The sequence below is a fragment of the Eleutherodactylus coqui genome, chromosome 5 (genome assembly GCF_035609145.1).
Source record: "Eleutherodactylus coqui strain aEleCoq1 chromosome 5, aEleCoq1.hap1, whole genome shotgun sequence".
NCBI classification, from domain to species: domain Eukaryota; kingdom Metazoa; phylum Chordata; class Amphibia; order Anura; family Eleutherodactylidae; genus Eleutherodactylus; species Eleutherodactylus coqui.
The window spans coordinates 273,049,244-273,070,285 of record NC_089841.1 but is presented as its reverse complement, the minus strand read 5'-3'; the positions used below and the strand labels follow the sequence as shown (position 1 = coordinate 273,070,285).

The following is a 21,042-nucleotide window of genomic DNA, read 5'->3' as shown; positions in this document are numbered from 1 at the left end:
AGATTCAGAGATAGATAGGCCGCCTGCACACGAGCGTTCCGGATTCCACTAGCGGATTTTCACGCGCGTATGGTACCTAAATGTGCTTGCGGATAGGTGCGGATGCGTGAAAAATCACGCGTGGATATACGCGGATGTGTTGCGGATGCGGAAAAAAACGCGCCGAAAAACCAGCAGACACCCCTTATTGTAAACCCAACCCCTAGAGAACTGCCCATTCCTTGGAAAACAGCTTAAAAACCAACACCCAGACCCCGTTTTGTCCCTCTTGCTTGTGCGAGCACCGTTAAATTATTCTGGCAACATGCTTTCACCCGGTGAGCAGATGTCTTTGTGGGCATGGTTGATCCATGTAACTTTTTTCAGGCGCTTCTCCAGCGTGACTTTATTTCAGTCACTGCAAAAAAATTCACAAGAGGAATTCATTACTACAGATTTTGCATTCTTACATCCTGCATTGGCAAGAAATACTACCTATCTCCCTCTACAAATGTGCCTGTGAAGCTCTGCTGTGTGTTGGGACACCTCCTACCATGCCTACTTCCTGTAGTCATAGCAACCAGTGACTCCATCCGCAGCTGCACTGCGGATGTACTACGTGAAAAAACGCACCCATTCACTTGTATTGGAGGCTTCACGCGCAGAATCCGACCCAAATTAGAACAGGTCGCAGATTTTTTCACGCGCGTGAAAAAACGCGATACAAATCCGTCCGTCTGGGGACAACTGCGGATCCTCATAGGAGTATATTGGCTGCGGTCTGGGGCAGATAATGTACCTAAAATAACGCGCTGGAAATTCCGTTCGTGTGCAGGCACCCTTAGTTAGATAGATAGATAGATAGATATGAGAGAGAGAGATATGAGATAGATATGAGATAGATGGATAGATATGAGATAGATAGATAGATAGATATGAGAGAGATAGATATGAGAGAGAGAGATATGAGAGAGAGAGATATGAGATAGATAGATAGATAGATAGATATGAGATAGATATGAGATAGATGGATAGATATGAGATGGATAGATATGAGATAGATAGATATGGGATAGATATATGGGATAGATAGATAGGAGATAGATAGATAGGAGATAGATAGATGGATAGATGGATGGATGGATAGATTAGATAGATGGATAGATAGATAGGAGATAGATAGATATATGCGATAGATAGATACCAGAGAGATAGATATAAGATAGATAGATGGATAGATAGATAGATATGGGATAGATAGATAGACAGACGGACACGTAAACATCACTAATGCTACTGCCATAAACATCACCAGCGCTACGGCCGTAAACATCACCAGCGCTACTGCCGTATACATCACCAGCGCTACTGCCGTATACATCACCAGTGCTACTGTCGTAAACATCACCGACGCTACTGCTGTAAACATCACCGAACCTACTGCCGTAAACATCACCAGCGCTGCTGCCGTAAACGTCATCGACGCTACTGCCGTAAACATCACCAGCGCTACTGCCGTAAACCTCAACAATGCTGCTGCCATAAACATCACCAGCACTACTGCCGTAAACCTCACCGGCGCTACTGCCGTAAACCTCACCGGCGCTACTGCCGTAAACATCACCGACGCTACTGCCGTAAACATCACCGACGCTACTGCCGTAAACATCACCGACCCTACTGCCGTAAACCTCACCAATGCTGCTGCCGTAAACATCACCAGCGCTACTGCCGTAAACATCGACGCTACTGCCGTAAATATCACCGACGCTACTGCCGTAAACATCACCGACGCTACTGCCGTAAACATCACCGACGCTACTGCCGTAAACATCACCGACGCTACTGCCGTAAAGATCACCCACCCTACTGCCGTAAACATCACCAGCGCTACTGCCGTAAACATCACCAGCGCTACTGCCGTAAAAATCACCAGCGCTACTGCCGTAAACATCACCAGCGCTACTGCCGTAAACATCACCAGCGCTACTGCCGTAAACATCACCAGCGCTACTGCCGTAAACATCACCAGCGCTACTGCCGTAAACATCACCAGCGCTACTGCCGTAAACATCACAGACGATACTGCCGTAAACATCACCGACGCTACTGCCGTAAACATCACCGACGCTACTGCCGTAAACCTCACCAATGCTGCTGCCGTAAACATCACCAGCGCTACTGCCGTAAACATCATCGACGCTACTGCCGTAAACATCATCGGCGCTACTGCCGTAAACATCACCAACGCTACTGCCGTAAACATCACCGACCCTACTGCCGTAAACCTCATCAATGCTGCTGCCGTAAACATCACCGACCCTACTGCCGTAAACCTCACCAATGCTACTGCCGTAAACCTCACCAATGCTGCTGCCGTAAACATCACCAGCGCTACTGCCATAAACATCATCAATGCTACTGCCGTAAATATCACCAGCGCTCCTGCCGTAAACATCACCAACGCTACTGCTGTAGACATCACCAGCGCTACTGCCGTAAACATTACCAACGCTCTTGCCGTAAACATCACCAATGCTGCTGCTGTAGACATCACCAGCGCTACTGCCGTAAACATTACCAACGCTCTTGCCGTAAATATCACCAATGCTGCTGCTGTAGACATCACCAGCGCTACTGCCGTAAACATTACCAACGCTCTTGCCGTAAACATCACCAGCGCTACTGCCGTAAACATCACCAGCGCTACTGCCGTAAACATCACCAGCGCTACTGCCGTAAACATCACCAGCGCTACTGCCGTAAACATCACCAGCGCTACTGCCGTAAACCTCACCGACGATACTGCCGTAAACATCACCGACGCTACTGCCGTAAACATCACCCACCCTACTGCCGTAAACCTCACCAATGCTGCTGCCGTAAACATCACCAGCGCTACTGCCGTAAACATCATCGACGCTACTGCCGTAAACATCACCGACGCTACTGCCGTAAACATCACCGACCCTACTGCCGTAAACCTCATCAATGCTGCTGCCGTAAACATCACCAGCGCTACTGCCGTAAACATCACCGACCCTACTGCCGTAAACCTCACCAATGCTACTGCCGTAAACCTCACCAATGCTGCTGCCGTAAACATCACCAGCGCTACTGCCATAAACATCATCAATGCTACTGCCGTAAATATCACCAGCGCTCCTGCCGTAAACATCACCAACGCTACTGCTGTAGACATCACCAGCGCTACTGCCGTAAACATTACCAACGCTCTTGCCGTAAACATCACCAATGCTGCTGCTGTAGACATCACCAGCGCTACTGCCGTAAACATTACCAACGCTCTTGCCGTAAATATCACCAGCGCTACTGCCATAAACAGCCAGTGGTGACGCGCCATGGATAGTCATGTGCTATCCCCTAAAAAGTCCAACAGTGCATCTCCCTCCTCTTTGAGTTTAACACGGGTTAGAATGAAGTGTTAGTGTAAGCCCGGCGCCAGGGAGTCAGTCCTCATCTCCAGCCATCGCAGCACACCGGTTGGAGCAGGCTGCGGCAATGCTGCAGCAGCACATCATCAGGATCAGGCAGCAGCTGCAGCATAAAGTGTTGCATGGGGCAAGAGAGCGATGGTGGAGGTCTGTGTTGGGGGGAGCAGTATGGTGCAAGATTGGGGAACCTATTGTGGAAGGTGCGGACGTTGCATCTTATGAGGGTCAGTCCGACATTGTATCTTATAGTGGAGGATGGGGGTCACTTTATATCTTCCCTATACATTTCCATATGCCCCCAAGACAATATGGTTATCTCTTCAATGTATTTATTGTATCTTCATACTACAGAGACTTACATTATGTGGCTGTTTATATTATACATTGTTAAGCCATTTTCTGCATCAAGAAAACACTGCAGCCTAGGTTGTAATAATGTGGAGGGGGCGGTCGCTTCATGCTGCACTTTGCAATGCCCGTCTGCTGCATGCCCAGAGAACGCTGCCAGTCCACACATGAGACGCATCCACGGACTCCCATTCACCTCATTGAAGCCAAGAAAGTGTCCACTTGACCTCCATCAGCCTGGTGTCTATCTATGTACTTGTCTTCTGCTGTTTGCTTGGAAGATACAACATGTGGCATGTATCTACTTTGGGGTGATGAAGGAGGTCATTTACTAATTGTAACTGGAATGCCATAGGTTGGCGGCATCTCCTGTACATATCGGTGGGACGTAAGGAAATAGTTGTTCCTTTTCATATGTGGACAAATATGGTTATGTGTCCAGCCACCATAAAACATGGCCTGGTACATCACATGATGCTTTGGTGCATAAATAAAAGCTATCTAAGCAAACTATTGATGAAGTTGCTTGCGTAACTTTTATTTGTGCACATACTCTCACTTGTCACCATCTCCAGGACCCCAGGGACCGCGCTCCTCCCCCAAATGTCTAGGTGCGCCTCCAGTATCAGAAATGGTCTGATGTATCACATTCTGATGGAACAGTAATGGGGTCTGCGGTGATCCAGCCGGTCATCCCCAGGGTCTGATACATGTTGTCCTGTTGATCTATGGACTGGGTACCGTGGGGCGTCTATAAAGAGTCCCAAAGCTTCGCATCATAATTGTATTCATTGTGTTGTATAAGAAATCTCATGTTTGTATCAATAAATGTGTTTCTCTTGTATCTTGCAGCTTCCACCCCTCCAAACTTGGTGGATAAACCTTGCCTCAGGCTGAAAGTTTACGTACGTCCAACAAGTAAGTAGCTGGAGTTTTCTGTTCCCTGCCCTCATATTACTGGAGGAGCCGCGACGCGAGCCGCTATTAGTCTGACCAATAATGTGACAGAGTAGAACAATCCAAGAGGAAAGGCCTTCGCATGGCCGGACGTAGCGTAGGAGCGAGGAGAGCTAGGATGCACAGAAAGGCGCTGCCATGTGATTGTCTGCCCAACGCGCCATCCATCGCCACCACTTGTTGTATCCTCGGGTCGGACGTCTATAGGATGAATGTCCATACAGAAGAGATGAAGCCAGAAAGGATTGTTCTTCTGTTTGAATAAACGGCTTGACTAAAAAAATATCCTTTAAAAAGAAATCGCTCACACATCACATATTTCCCAACGGTCCCGGAGGAATGAGTTAACCCCTCTGAGACGGGAATATATGCCCAGTTTGCGGAGACGCCGTAATATTTACGGTCCTGCTTTCCACAGTCATGGCTGGTTTTCAGCTTCACACAAGTTCTAGCTATGGTTGTAACTAACAGCCTCACAAGCTGATTGTCTCTAGTCCTGCTAATGTGGATCCCATGCTGCAGGGACTCGCAGATCACAGCTGACATTGCTGCTTCTGCATCTAGGTGGTTGCTGGGGAACCCCTATAAGGTGAGTAATGGAGGAACGGGGATTCCCTTTGCATACTTGGGCTTGCAGGCACGCAGGGGGGATGTGATGTGCATCTGCTAACAGTGATATATTGGGAATTCAGATCTCCATTATGAGTGGTCTGTCTGTGGGGACTGCAGGAACACATAGCTAATGTGTTCCCTGCCAACCTGCGCCCCCACCACGGAAACAAAAGGAAAATGTGCATCAAAAATAATAAAACATCAGCAATAAATAAAATAAAAGTTAAGAAAAAAATAAACAGCTGCCCCCCCCCGCCCCCTAACACCAGTTTAGGCATCCAGCGTGACGCGAAATGGTTTTGCCTGGGAGTCGGGCGCTCGTGCGGTACTACATTCTCGGCACGAACAATGCATGTGACACAAAACATAAATCCCCCCGCCACCTATTTTACTTCTTTTTACTTTGCCTTTAGCTGCTTTCACACACAACGCTTTTTACAGCATTTGAAACGCCGCGCTAAACGCTGCAAAACGTCTCCATTGATATCAATGGGGCTTCGCAGACGAGTGTTCAAATGCGACATTTAAAAAGGCCGCAATTTTTGAATGCTGTCTGCTCTGTTTTAGTGCGTTTTAGCTCTTTTTAACGCACCTCATCACCCATTGGCATGGTGGGGTGTGCTAGAAACACTGTCAAATGCGCCCTGAACTGAAACGCAGCATTTTAACAGCGCTGTTTGTGAGAGGGGCTTATTTATACATGTGAATGTGCGCACAACAACGAACACACAGCCGCGTGCTACCCCAGCGGCAGGGACTGCGCACATTGCACTTCTACACGCAGGGGAAAAGGACACGCTGTGATTCTTTCAGCTGGTGGATCCATAAAAAAAATTGCATGTGTGAAAAAGCCCATAGAAGTCAACGAGTCTGTGAACGGTCCGTGTTCAGCCCATCGCAAACCCGGTCTGCGCACAGATGGAAAATACGGAGGTGTCCGTGAAACCTAAAGCTTCAGAGGGAAAATACAGCTAAAACAGGCAGCTTGTTGTCACCGCTCATTACACAGTGTACACGGACGCCGTTATACACGCGAGGACCGCAGGATTCATTTTGGGGGTAAAGATTAATAATTTAACCAACTACCTTAGAAAATAGCACGGAGGAAATTAGGAAAAAAATGTATTTTTTACCCGTTTCTGACTATTTTTTCCTTGAAAAGACCCACAAAATGAATATCCGCTCCAACGTTACATAACACGGACGCCTCATGGCTCGTGGGAATAACAGAACGAAATATTTGGGGCTAGACTAAGGATCTGGAGAAAAAAAATCACCTTTAGGCCTCAGTCAGACGGGCGTTTTTTCGCGCGATTTGCGGATCGCATGACGGATGCGCATCCGCAAATCGCGTGACCGGTGCGCGCAAGTCGCCCGCAAATCACCCGAAAATCTGCTCCTAGCCGCGTTTCATTAGAAACGGGCCGGAGCTGTCCAGCGCATTGCATTCAATGGAGACGGCAATAGAGCCGACTCCATTTAAAGCAATGCGCTGCGGGCGAGCCCAGGATGAATTGTCGGTAAGGGCTTAAATATATAAGCCCTTCCCTGCAATTCATCCAGAAATGTGTTAAAATAAAAAAAAATTGTATACTCACCTTCTGCCGGCAGCCGGAGCTCCGCGTGGCCGTCCTGCAGTGGGTGTGAAGGGGGTGTGAGTCAGACCTGCCCCCTGATTGGCTCAGCGCTGAGCCAATCAGAGGCATGCCTCACTCACACCCATTCATGAATTCATGAATGGATGTGAGTCAGACCTGCCCCTGATTGGCTCAGCGCTGAGAGGCAGCAGTCACTCACCCATTCATGAATAGGTGTGTGAGTGAAACCGGCCTCTGATTGGTCAGGGCTGTGACCAATCAGAGGCAGATCATTCAGCAGGCGAGGATTTTAAAGCCCCGCCGGCTGAATAGTGCCAAGAAGCAGTTCAGGAGAACTGACAGCGGCCGCGGCTGGACTCCGGCTGCAGCGGAAAGGTGAGTATACAATTTTTTTTTATTTTAACACATTTCTGGATGAATTGCAGGGAAGGGCTTATATATTTAACCCCTTCCCGACAATTCACCCCGCGCACGCCGGCAGCCCATTGCTTTCAATGGAGCGGCTGTATTGCCGCTCCATTGAATTCAATGGGCAAACATCATTCTTCTCTGCCACAGCTGTTACAGCTGTGGCAGAGAAGAATGATTTGTCTTCTATATGTTCTCAATGGGGTCGGCGCTGCTGCCGCCGGCCCCATTGAGCGCATATACAGAAGAGAACAGGAATCGCAGATACGTGCGATCTGCGATTTTTTTGTTCTATAATTTATCGGACGAGTGCATAAAAAGCGCTCATGTGTCCGATACCGGTTTTAAAAAATCGCCGGACGCATGCGCAAATCGCAGCTAAAAACGCCCGTCTGACTAAGGCCTTAAAATGCAGCATGCCAAAAAGTGACATTCTGCTCTGCGCACGAAGGCCCAAAACACGCCAGCCATAAAAAGGTTAATTATGCTAGTTATTATAGTTCTCGCCGTCTGAGACGGACGGATGTCTCAGGACCTGCATGAATGCCGTTTGTTCCACATGCTGAGTATATTGTATGTATCCAGCTATATCTGTGTCAATGTCAGGCAGCTGCTTCTTACGGATGTAAAGTCATACAGCAGCTGTGGAGTAAAGAGGGCATCCAGCGACCAATAGGAAAACAGCAAGATGACAGACCAAACAAAAGTGAGAATAAATACAAGTGACCAAAATCAGATGAATTTACATAGTTAAGGAGGACTTGTCATCCCTCCGGATATATCGGTTTTAGTAAATATCTGTATCGCCTATGACCGTTGTGTAGTATCTTCTCTTGGTTTAGACCCAACGATTATCGCTCATTGACGTCTTTTGAGTAAATTTTGAGCGATAATCGTTGTGTGTAAATGGGCCTCACACCTTTTAGGCGCTCTCCCTAAGGAGAAATGTTACTCATCCTGACCCAAGAGTAGGTAGGGACACATCCCAACTAGTGACACCCAGTTGTCAATACAGTCATAATAGCAGAGGAATTCTAATAAGGACATGCAGGCTCCTTTAGGAAATATGCAAATGGCAGATGGAAGAATACCTCTGCAGCGCCACCTATTGGAAGGCAGCATTCCTGCAAGTCATTGTCAGACCTTATTGCAAACCATGGAATAATGAGCCAAAGCCATATGTCCGATCAGTGCTGATAGTGTCTGAGCAGTCTGGTGGCTAGATGGAACTGTCGCTCCGCTCATTTGAAAGAACTGTCCTACCTAATATTGGCTCATCACCCACTAAAGGGGGGGGGGGGGTTATAAAATTGCCTGATGATGTTAAGGAGTTCACCTACCAGCAACACTTGCTGCAAGGAGAGCGAGTGAGAGCGCTGCTGGGATGAGAGGTCACTGATAGAACCAGTGCCATAGAGGGAATTGAATAGACAGCCAGTGGAAGAGCTGCAGAGAGAGCCTCCCTGAGAACAATGCAGGGAAGAAGAGGGCTGATTTCCCAGACAAGAAGATATGCTAGGCATGGCAACTGCGCTAGAGAGAGCGTCTGCTGTGGAGCTGACAGAGAATATATGCAGAGTGCCAGATGAGAAAAGCCCAATCCATAGAGACAGCTGGATAGGGAGTGAGTGCCACCGGATAAAAAAAAAAGTGCATGTTTTGGTCCTAGCCCCTAGGAGCTACGAATGACTGCCCACCAATGCCCAGGACAAAGAGCGGGCAGTCTGCGGTAGAACCCTGGTTATAGAGGCATCTCAGGTCCAGGAAAGACCTGTAATATATCTCGGCATCAAGGAGGCCCCCCATAAATATGGAATCATCACATGTATGCGCCCTCATATTGATAGACCGTAATGTGTTATGTAACACCCTGCTTATTAGGTAAAGTTTTACTTTTGTTGCAAATGGAACTCCTTGTCTGCCTACCATTATTCCTGCCCCCCCCCTCCCCCCATCACCCGCCCGTTACCGGGAATAAAAGGAGACTGGGGAATAATGTGGTTAATGTACGGTGGAAGTGACTGTTACAGACGGAGGGTCCTTGATCCTCCAGTATGTGCAGCACTTATTCCTTCTAAGATGATAGTTTGTTTTAAAGATCGCACACCATTATAATAGAAGGTGTAGTTATATTATCATATTGTATCACGGTGATGGAAGAGATACAAATGACACCTCCCATACCGATCAGCCTGAACGTCTTACGTCACATCAGTAAAATACCAGCAGATTTTCTGCTCATTGTATTAGATGCTACTTTAGCTGATCAGGTTAACCAAAACGTCATATAGATGACTACCTCATGTCCCAGGCCATTACTTCATATAGATGACTACCTCATGTCCCAGGCCATTACTTCATATAGATGACTCTCCCTCATGTCCCAGGCCATTACTTCATATAGATGACTACCTCATGTCCCAGGCCATTACTTCATATAGATGACTCTCCCTCATGTCCCAGGCCATTACTTCATATAGATGACTACCTCATGTCCCAGGCCATTACTTCATATAGATGACTCTCCCTCATGTCCCAGGCCATTACTTCATATAGATGACTACCTCATGTCCCAGGCCATTACTTCATATAGATGACTACCTCATGTCCCAGGCCATTACTTCATATAGATGACTACCTCATGTCCCAGGCCATTACTTCATATAGATGACTCTCCCTCATGTCCCAGGCCATTACTTCATATAGATGACTCTCCCTCATGTCCCAGGCCATTACTTCATATAGATGACTACCTCATGTCCCAGGCCATTACTTCATATAGATGACTCTACCTCATGTCCCAGGCCATTACTTCATATAGATGACTACCTCATGTCCCAGGCCATTACTTCATATAGATGACTACCTCATGTCCCAGGCCATTACTTCATATAGATGACTACCTCATGTCCCAGGCCATTACTTCATATAGATGACTACCTCATGTCGCAGGCCATTACTTCATATAGATGACTACCTCATGTCCCAGGCCATTACTTCATATAGATGACTACCTCATGTCCCAGGCCATTACTTCATATAGATGACTCTCCCTCATGTCCCAGACCATTACTTCATATAGATGACTACCTCATGTCCCAGGCCATTACTTCATATAGATGACTCTCCCTCATGTCCCAGGCCATTACTTCATATAGATGACTACCTCATGTCCCAGGCCATTACTTCATATAGATGACTCTCCCTCATGTCCCAGGCCATTACTTCATATAGATGACTACCTCATGTCCCAGGCCATTACTTCATATAGATGACTCCCCCTCATGTCCCAGGCCATTACTTCATATAGATGACTACCTCATGTCCCAGGCCATTACTTCATATAGATGACTCTCCCTCATGCCCCAGACCATTACTTCATATAGATGACTACCTCATGTCCCAGGCCATTACTTCATATAGATGACTCTCCCTCATGTCCCAGGCCATTACTTCATATAGATGACTCTCCCTCATGTCCCAGGCCATTACTTCATATAGATGACTCTCCCTCATGTCCCAGGCCATTACTTCATATAGATGACTCTCCCTCATGTCCCAGGCCATTACTTCATATAGATGACTCCCCCTCATGTCCCAGGCCATTACTTCATATAGATGACTACCTCATGTCCCAGGCCATTACTTCATATAGATGACTCTCCCTCATCTCCCAGGCCATTACTTCATATAGATGACTACCTCATGTCCCAGGCCATTACTTCATATAGATGACTACCTCATGTCCCAGGCCATTACTTCATATAGATGACTCTCCCTCATCTCCCAGGCCATTACTTCATATAGATGACTCTCCCTCATGTCCCAGGCCATTACTTCATATAGATGACTCTCCCTCATGTCCCAGGCCATTACTTCATATAGATGACTCTCCCTCATGTCCCAGGCCATTACTTCATATAGATGACTCTCCCTCATGTCCCAGGCCATTACTTCATATAGATGACTCTCCCTCATGTCCCAGGCCATTACTTCATATAGATGACTCTCCCTCATGTCCCAGGCCATTACTTCATATAGATGACTGTTCCTCATGTCCCAGGCCATTACTTCATATAGATGACTCTCCCTCATGTCCCAGGCCATTACTTCATATAGATGACTCTCCCTCATGTCCCAGGCCATTACTTCATATAGATGACTGTTCCTCATGTCCCAGGCCATTACTTCATATAGATGACTACCTCATGTCCCAGGCCATTACTTCATATAGATGACTCTCCCTCATGTCCCAGGCCATTACTTCATATAGATGACTACCTCGTGTCCCAGGCCATTACTTCATATAGATGACTCTCCCTCATGTCCCAGGCCATTACTTCGTATAGATGACTACCTCATGTCCCAGGCCATTACTACATATAGATGACTCTCCCTCATGTCCCAGGCCATTACTTCATATAGATGACTACCTCATGTCGCAGGCCATTGCTTCATATAGATGACTCTACCTCATGTCCCAGTCCATTACTTCATATAGATGACTCTCCCTCATGTCCCAGGCCATTACTTCATATAGATGACTGTCCCTCATGTCCCAGGCCATTACTTCATATAGATGACTACCTCATGTCCCAGGCCATTACTTCATATAGGTGACTACCTCATGTCCCAGGCCATTACTTCATATAGGTGACTACCTCATGTCCCAGGCCATTACTTCATATAGATGACTACCTCATGTCCCAGGCCATTACTTCATATAGATGACTGTCCCTCATGTCCCAGGACATTACTTCATATAGATGACTACCTCATGTTCCAGGCCATTACTTCATATAGGTGACTACCTCATGTCCCAGGCCATTACTTCATATAGGTGACTACCTCATGTCCCAGGCCATTACCTCATATAGATGACTGTCCCTCATGTCTCAGGCCATTACTTCATATAGATGACTCTCCCTCTTGTCCCAGGCCATTACTTCATATAGATGACTCTCCCTCATGTCCCAGGCCATTACTTCATATAGATGACTACCTCATGTCCCAGGCCATTACTTCATATAGGTGACTACCTCATGTCCCAGGCCATTACTTCATATAGGTGACTACCTCATGTCCCAGGCCATTACTTCATATAGGTGACTACCTCATGTCCCAGGCCATTACTTCATATAGATGACTGTCCCTCATGTCCCAGGCCATTACTTCATATAGATGACTACCTCATGTCCCAGGCCATTACTTCATATAGATGACTACCTCATGTCCCAGGCCATTACTTCATATAGATGACTACCTCATGTCCCAGGCCATTACTTCATATAGATGACTACCTCATGTCCCAGACCATTATTACTTGTTGCACAGTGGCCATCATTATCAAGAGTGGGGCCCATAGCCAAGATTAAACTGGCTACTCATTTTGATGGTGGATGTTGCCATTCAGGACAGAATACCCCAGAGTTATTTCTTCCTCCATGTCCTTTGCATGACATTGAACCAATTCCCCTTGTTTGCTTGCAATTCAATTTATCCATAAAAGTTAATTCATTGAAGAGAGAAGCAGCGGGTGGCGGGATATACTTACTTCTGTGTAATAGGCAGACCCAACAGCAGGTAGGGTTTGGTCCTCCTGCCCGCAGGCCCATAGCAGCAGCACAGGATGCCTTTATGCTATATACCCTTTTGTCATTGAAAATTCAAATTAGACTGACATTGTCGCTGTTGTTTGGACTATTTTTTAGCGGCAAGCTCAGTGGCGGTGGGCGAACCATCATGTTTAAAACTAGCAGAATTCTTCGGAGTCACGCGGTCTTTTTCATGTAACTATTTGTGTGTTTAAAAACGTTGTTTGCTACTAACAGCCAATATAATAAACATAATAAACACGGCAAGTGAAGAAAAATGGCTGGCTAATTAATGCGCAGAAACTGGACGTCTCACCAGTGACATACTAAAGAGATTTAATTAAAGAGCTTGTCTGGTTACTGGACATCACCACTTCAATAGGACCCCCCTGTATTAAAGTAATAAGGTGAACTATACTTACTATCCAGCGCTAGAACTTACTGTGGTCTCGGTGAGTGCTGTGACTGATGATGTCACCGGGAATCAGGGGACTGCTGCAGCCAATAAGAAGCTGCAGCATCACTGCTCATTCTCCTGGCATCAGCAGTCACTGGGACCACAGCAGGGCTTCAGCGCTGGATCCCAGAGAGGTAAATGTAGTCAATTTACTATTTTAATATATGGGGTTCTATTGCACGTCCTACATAACCAGGCAACTGCTTTAATATTTGTTTTCTATTCTGTTTTTTTGCAAATATGTCCAAGAACATTAGGTCTGAAGGAGCTGAAACCTCTTCTAAAACCCTCCAAAGTGCCTACTCTATCCATGTGACTCTGGTGCAGTTGGTCCAGTCATTTGGCTGTGCATACAGAACAGACAACAGGAATGTGCATATATATATTGGCTTACCCGTCGCGCGTTGCTGCGAAGACAGACAGACAGACAGACAGACATTCATTTGTTTTTATATATCTAGATACCAACCAATCACAGCGCAGCTTTCATGTTACCTCAGTGGTATAATATATAGCAACCAATCGCAGCGCAGCTTACATGTTACCTCAGCTTTATAATATATAACACCCAATCACAGCACAGCTTTCATGTTACCTTAGCACTATTAAATATAACAACCAATCACAGCGCAGTTTTCATGTTACCTCAGTATAATATATAACAACCAATCACAGCGGCGCAGCTTTCATGTTACCTCAGCAGTATAATATATAACAACCAATCACAGCACAACTTTTATTCTGCCTCAGCAATATAAAAAATAGCAACCAATCACAGCGCAGCATTCATGTTACCTCTGCGGTATTATATATAGCAACCAATCACAGCGCAGGTTTCATGTTACCTCAGTGGTATAATATATAGCAACCAATCGCAGCGCAGCTTTCATGCAACCTCAGTAGTATAAGAAATAGCAACCAATCACAGCACAGTTTTCATGTTACCTCAGCAGTCTCAGGAAGTGAGAGAATTAGATTCCGTACGTAAAATTTGGACGCTAATTGTTTTGCGCTTAGAATTGAATAATTGAGTTGGGACCCATTATCTTTTCCTATTTATGACATAATCAATGCTCGTGCCAAATTTCACGTTTCTATGACACTGGAAAGTGAAAGAATTAGATTCCGTACGTAAAATTTGGACGCTAATTCTTTTGCGCTAGAATTTAATAATCAAGTTGGGACCTATTAATATTTCCTATTTGTGACATATCCAATGCCCGTGCCAAGTTTTATGTTTCTATGACATTGGGAAGTGAGAGATTTAGATTATGTACGTTAAATTTCAACGCCAATTCTTTGGCGCTTAGAATTGAATAATCGAGTTGGGACCCATTAGCTTTTCCTATTTATGACATAATCAATGCTCTTGCCAAATTTCATGTTTCTGCGACATCGGGAAGAGAATTAGTGGCAATGATGGAAAACAAACGATCTACGTGGGGGGGGGGCATAACTGTCGACAATGCTCACACGCGCGCCATTTATCGTAGGATAGTTGTGCTATGCCAGTAATCTTCCCAGGAGTGTACTCAACAACTTCCCAAAGTTTCATGGCGATCGGATGTATGGTGTAGTAGCGCATAAAGGACAAACACACACACACACAGACAGACAGACACACAGACACGCATACATTCAATTTTATATATATAGATAACACCCAATCACAGCGCAGCTTTCATGTTACCTTAGCAGTATAAAATATAACAACCAATCACAGCGCAGCTTTCATGTTACCTCAGCAGTAAGAGAAATAACAACCAATCACAGCACAACTTTTATTCTGCCTCAGCAATATAAAAAAATAGCAACCAATCACAGCGCAGCATTCATGTTACCTCTGCGGTATTATATATAGCAACCAATCACAGCGCAGCTTTCATGTTACCTCAGTGGTATAATATATAACAACGAATCGCAGCGCAGCTTTCATGTTACCTCAGTATAATATATAACAACCAATCGCAGCGCAGCTTTCATGCAACCTCAGTAGTATAAGAAGTAGCCAGCAATCACAGCACAGCTTTCATGTTACCTCAGCAGTCTCAGGAAGTGAGAGAATTAGATTCCGTACGTAAAATTTGGATGCTAATTCTTTTGCGCTTAGAATTGAATAATCGAGTTGGGACCCATTAGCGTTTCCTATTTATGACATATTCAATGCTCGTGCCAAATTTCAAGTTTCTATGTGAGAACATTACATTCCGTACGTAAAATTTTGCTGCGAAGACAGACATACATACATTCGTTTTTATATATCTAGATAACAACCAATCACAGCGCAGCTTTTTTAGGTTACCTCAGTGGTATAATATATAACAACCAATCGCAGCGCAGCTTACATGTTACCTCAGCTTTATAATATACTAGCTTACCCGTTGCGCGTTGCTGCGAAGACAGACAGACATACATACATTCGTTTTTATATATCTAGATAACAACCAATCGCAGCGCAGCTTTCATGTAACCTCAGTAGTATAAGTAGCAACCAATCACAGCACAGCTTTCATGTTGCCTCAGCAGTATAATATATAGCAACCAATCACAGCACAGCTTTCATGTTACCTCAGCAATATAAGAAATAGCAACCAATCACAGCACAGCTTTCATTTTACCTCAGCATTATCAATATCCAGCAATTGTCAAGCGAAACATACGGCGGATGCATCATTTTCTGGTTGAACACGCATCCTTTCGCTCATAATGCCTTTTGCTTTCGTGCTTGAGATGGAAATCAAACGATCTTTGTCTGGGGGGCATAACTGTCGATAATGCTCGCACGTGCGCCACCTATCGTAGGATAGTTGTACTATGCCAGTAATCTTCGGAGGAGTGTACTCAACAACTTCCCAAAGTTTCATGGCGATTGGATGAATGGTGTAGTAATGCATAAAGGACAGACAGAAAGACAGACATACATTCATTTATATATATATATATATATATATATATATATATATATAGATGACATCAGGAAGTGAGAGAATTAGATTCCGTACGTAAAATTTGGACGCTAATTCTTTGGCGCATAGAATTAAATAATCGAGTTGAGACCTATTAGCTTTTCCTATTTATGACATAATCAATGCTCGTGCCAAATTTCAAGTTTCTATGACATTGGGAAGTGATGGAATTAGATTCCGTACGTAAAATTTGGACGCTAATTCTTTTGTGCTTAGAATTGAATAATCGAGTTGGGACCCATTAGCTTTTCCTATTTATGACATAATCAATGCTCATGCCAAATTTTAAGTTTCTATGACATTGAGAAGTTAGAAAATTAGATTCCGTACTTAAAATTTGGACGCTAATTCTTTTGTGCTTAGAATTGAATAATCGAGTTGGGACCCATTAACTTTTCCTATTTATGACATAATCAATGCTCTTGTCAAATTTCAAGTTTCTAGTACATTGGGAAGCGAGAGAATTAAATTCCGTACGTAAAATTTGTACGCCAATTCTTTTGCGCCTAGAATTGAATAATCGAGTTGCGACCCATTAGCTTTTCCTATTTATGACATATTCAATGCCCGTGCCAAATTTCAAGTTTCTATGTGAGAAAATTACATTCCGTACGCAAAATTTGGACGCTAACTCTTTTGCGCATAGAATTGAATAATCAATTTGGGACCCATTAACTTTTCGTATATATGACATAATCAATGCTTGTGCCAAATTTCACGTTTCTATGACATTGGGAAGCGAGAGAATTAGATTCCGTACGTAAAATTTGGATGCTAATTCTTTGGCGCTTACAATTGAATAATCGAGTTGGGACCCATTAGCTTTTCCTATTTATGACATAATCAATGCCCGTGCCAAATTTCACGTTTCTATGATATTGGGAAGTGAGAGAATTAGTGGCAATGTTGGAAATCGAACGATCTACGTGGGGGGGTCGTAATCGTCGACAACGCTCGTGCGCGCACCATTTATCATAGAATATTTGTACTATGCCTATAATCTTCCCAGCAGTGCACTCAACAACTTCCCAAAGTTTCATGGCGATCGGATGAATGGTGTAGTAGCGCATAAAGGACAAACACAAACACACACAGACACGCATACATTCAATTTTATATATATAGACTAGCTTACCCGTCACACGTTGCTGGGAAGACAGACAGACAGACATTCATTCGTTTTTATATATCTAGATAACAACCAATCACAGCGCAACTTTTATTCTGCCTCAGCAATATAAAAAATAGCAACCAATCACAGCGCAGCTTTCATGTTACCTCAGCAGTATAATATATAACAACCAATCACAGCACAGCTTTCATGTTACCTCAGCAGTATAATATATAACAACCAATCACAGCACAGCTTTCATGTTACCTCAGCAGTATAATATATAACAACCAATCACAGCACAGCTTTCATGTTACCTCTGCAGTATAATATATAACAACGAATCACAGCACAGCTTTCATGTTACCTCAGCAGTATAATATATAACAACCAATCACAGTGCAGCTTTCATGTTACCTCAGCAGTATAATATATAACAACCAATCACAGCACAGCTTTCATGTTACCTCAGCACTATAATATATAACAACCAATCACAGCACAGCTTTCATGTTACCTCAGCAGTCTCAGGAAGTGAGAGAATAAGATTCCGTACGTAAAATTTGGATGCTAATTGTTTTGCGCTTAGAATTGAATAATCGATTTGGGACCCATTACCTTTTCCTATTTATGACATAATCAATGCTCTTGCCAAATTTCATGTTTCTACGACATCGGGAAGCGAGAGAATTAGTGGCAATGATGGAAATCGAACGATCTACGTGGGGGGGTCATAATCGTCGACAACGCTCGCGCGCGCGCCATTTATCATAGAATATTTCTACTATGCCTATAATCTTCCCAGGAGTGTACTCAACAACTTCCCAAAGTTTCATGGCGATCGGATGAATGGTGTAGTAGCGCATAAAGGACAAACACACAGACAGACAGACAGACAGACACGCAGACAGACACACAGACAGACAGACACGCATACATTCAATTTTATATATATAGACAAAGATAATATAATGAAATGTTACAAGCAGATACGTTTATTGAATCCCTCTGCAGGCTGCCTGTGACAGAACCGCTAAGCATTGACAGATACAGCTTAAGGCGGTCCCATAGGCCCATGCAGGCCAGTGAATACACTTGATTTCCTGTGCCTTCTCTATCAGGCCACGATCAAACGAGCCATTTTTTAGCTCTATTGGAACCAATGCTTTCCAATGGAAGCGGTCACATGTCTGTTTTTTAGAGGCGCTAAATAATTGCACCTGCAAAAGATAGGACATGCGAGTGCAGATGCCCCCGGCCAAGCCATTTTTCTACATGCAATTTTTTTTTTTTTTTTAAAGTATGACTATTCATGTGCTAAAAAATAGCTCGTCTGACCGAGCCCTTAATGTGATCAAAACAGGCGTCTACCATCGTAAAAATACCCAATAAGCAAAAAGGAGCAGAAGTTGACTCATTGTGGGAGTTATTCAGCCAACATTACAGAAACAGACTGTTCGGCAAAGTCAAAGTCTGCAGCATGTGAACCCGGGTTAGAAAGTAGATGTTCTGCGGGATGCCATGCTAGAGGGGGGACATTGGAGACTTCCAAAAAAAAATGAGATTTTTCCTTTTTTGCAAGTCGGGCTAGTGAAGGTAAAGAAGGCCGGCGCCAACCGTAGACCATGCCGACCTGAACGTCTGAGCGGATCACACATCAGGACAGCCTCTAACCTTTGTGTTTTCTCTTTAACCTCAGATGATTCTCTTTACGAGTCTCCGGAGCCTATCTTCACCAGCAATAATTCGGGCCTCAGTCTCAGGGTCCCTCACTCCAGCCTTGGTTTTCTTCTCTTTTGGACTATCATTGTCTTGTAGCTGTTTGATGGCGATTAACATCAGCATAGAGAGGAGGGAGAAAAAAGGAGCAAAGAAGAGACTACAACCGGAAATCTGGAACATTTGTATGAGACACAAACAGGAGAGAAGTGATTCCCCTCATGAGGACGCTGCGGACCATCGGGATTCCTGCTGACATTGAAATGAGGACAAAGCTTTGCTGACTAAATTGGGGCCCACACGCGCAGGTTTGCTGGAGTTTGGAGCTTTCCAGTAACTTGCTTTTTACATTTTCAGACCAAATGTATAGTCTTCTTATTTTGTATTCTTAGTATGTTTCCTGCTTTTGCACCAGTAGAACAGCATAATTGTGGAGATCCTTTTCCAATATGTAAGTAATGGGTTTCAGCTCACTCTGACTGTCCCGCCGTCTGACACTTCCTTCCATTCGCCTGTCATATTCCATCCCCATTTATCTTCAAAGAGTTTGGATTTGTATTGTGAAATATTTTGTGGATGTGTAAGGTGCAAATATGGAGGGACCAAGATTGGTTATCATGCCCTGTCGCCAGGACTACACTAGGCAGCCAAAAGACCCATAGTTTGCTTCTGTAATAGCCTTTAGTGCTTCTTCTCACTTGAACAGAAAATCACACCTAGGACTAGAGATGAGTGAGCACCAAAATGCTCGGGTGCTCGTTACTCGAGTCGAACTTCCCGCGATGCTCGAGGGTTTGTTTCGAGTAACGAACCCCATTAAAGTCAATGGGCGGCTCGAGCATTTTTGTACATCGCCGATGCTCGCTAAGGTTTCCATTTGTGAAAATCTGGGAAATTCACAAAAGGGATGGGAACGACACAGCAACGGATAGGGCAGGCGAGGGGCTACATGTTGGGCTGCATCTCAAGTTCACAGGTCCCACTATTAAGCCACAATAGCGGCAAGAGCGCCCCCACCCCCACCGCACTGTCAGCGTAAAGATCGTTCTCCTAACGCCTAACGCCAGCTGTGGCAGAGAAGAATGATGTTAGCCCATTGAATTCAATGGAGCCGGCAATACAGCCGGCTCCATTGAAAGCAACGCGCTGCGGGCGATCGCGGGATGAATTGTCGGGAAGGGGTTAAATATATAAGCCCTTCCCTGCAATTCATCCAGAAATGTGTAAAAATAAAAAAAATATATATACTCACCTTGTCCCGGCAGATGGAGTTCAGCGGCAGCCGGCGGCAGTTCTCTGAACTGCTCTCTGTAGTATTCAGCAGCCGGGGATTTAAAATCCCCGCCTGCTGAATGAGCTGCCTCTGATTGGTCACAGCCTGACCAATCAGAGGCAGGTCTCACTCACACACCCATTCATGAATTCATGAGTGGGTGAGTGACTGCTGCCTCTCATTGGCTCAGCGCAGGGACCAATCTGATTGGTCCCTGCGCTGAGCCAATGAGAGGCAGCAGTCACTCACCCATTCATGAATGGGTGTGTGAGTGAGACCTGCCTCTGATTGGTCAGGCTGTGACCAATTAGAGGCAGCTCATTCAGCAGGCGGGGATTTTAAAGCCCCGGCTGCTGAATAGTATAGAGAAGCAGTTCAGGAGAACTGCCGGCGGCCGCAGCTGAACTCCGGCTGCAGCGGAAAGGTGAGTACATATATTTTTTTATTTTTACACATTTCTGGATGAATTGCAGGGAAGGGCTTATATATTTAACCCCTTCCCGACAATTCATCCCGCGATCGCCCACAGCGCATTGCTTTCAATGGGCTAACATCGTTCTTCTCT

The 21,042-nt window shown here is 44.9% G+C and overlaps 1 protein-coding gene across 2 annotated transcripts in view; it reads left to right on the top strand.

The window, feature by feature from the left end:
• The window catches only part of EFNA2 (ephrin A2), a 229,709-nt gene extending 209,329 nt beyond the window's left edge, over nucleotides 1–20,380 (top strand). For both annotated transcript variants that reach the window (XM_066604718.1, XM_066604719.1), the window contains exons 3-4: nucleotides 4,635–4,700; nucleotides 19,185–20,380. In XM_066604718.1, the coding sequence (XP_066460815.1) occupies nucleotides 4,635–4,700; nucleotides 19,185–19,303 (185 nt within the window). In that variant the 3' untranslated portion in view covers nucleotides 19,304–20,380. The remainder of the gene's footprint in view (nucleotides 1–4,634; nucleotides 4,701–19,184) is intronic.
• Nucleotides 20,381–21,042: the final 662 nt, after the last annotated feature.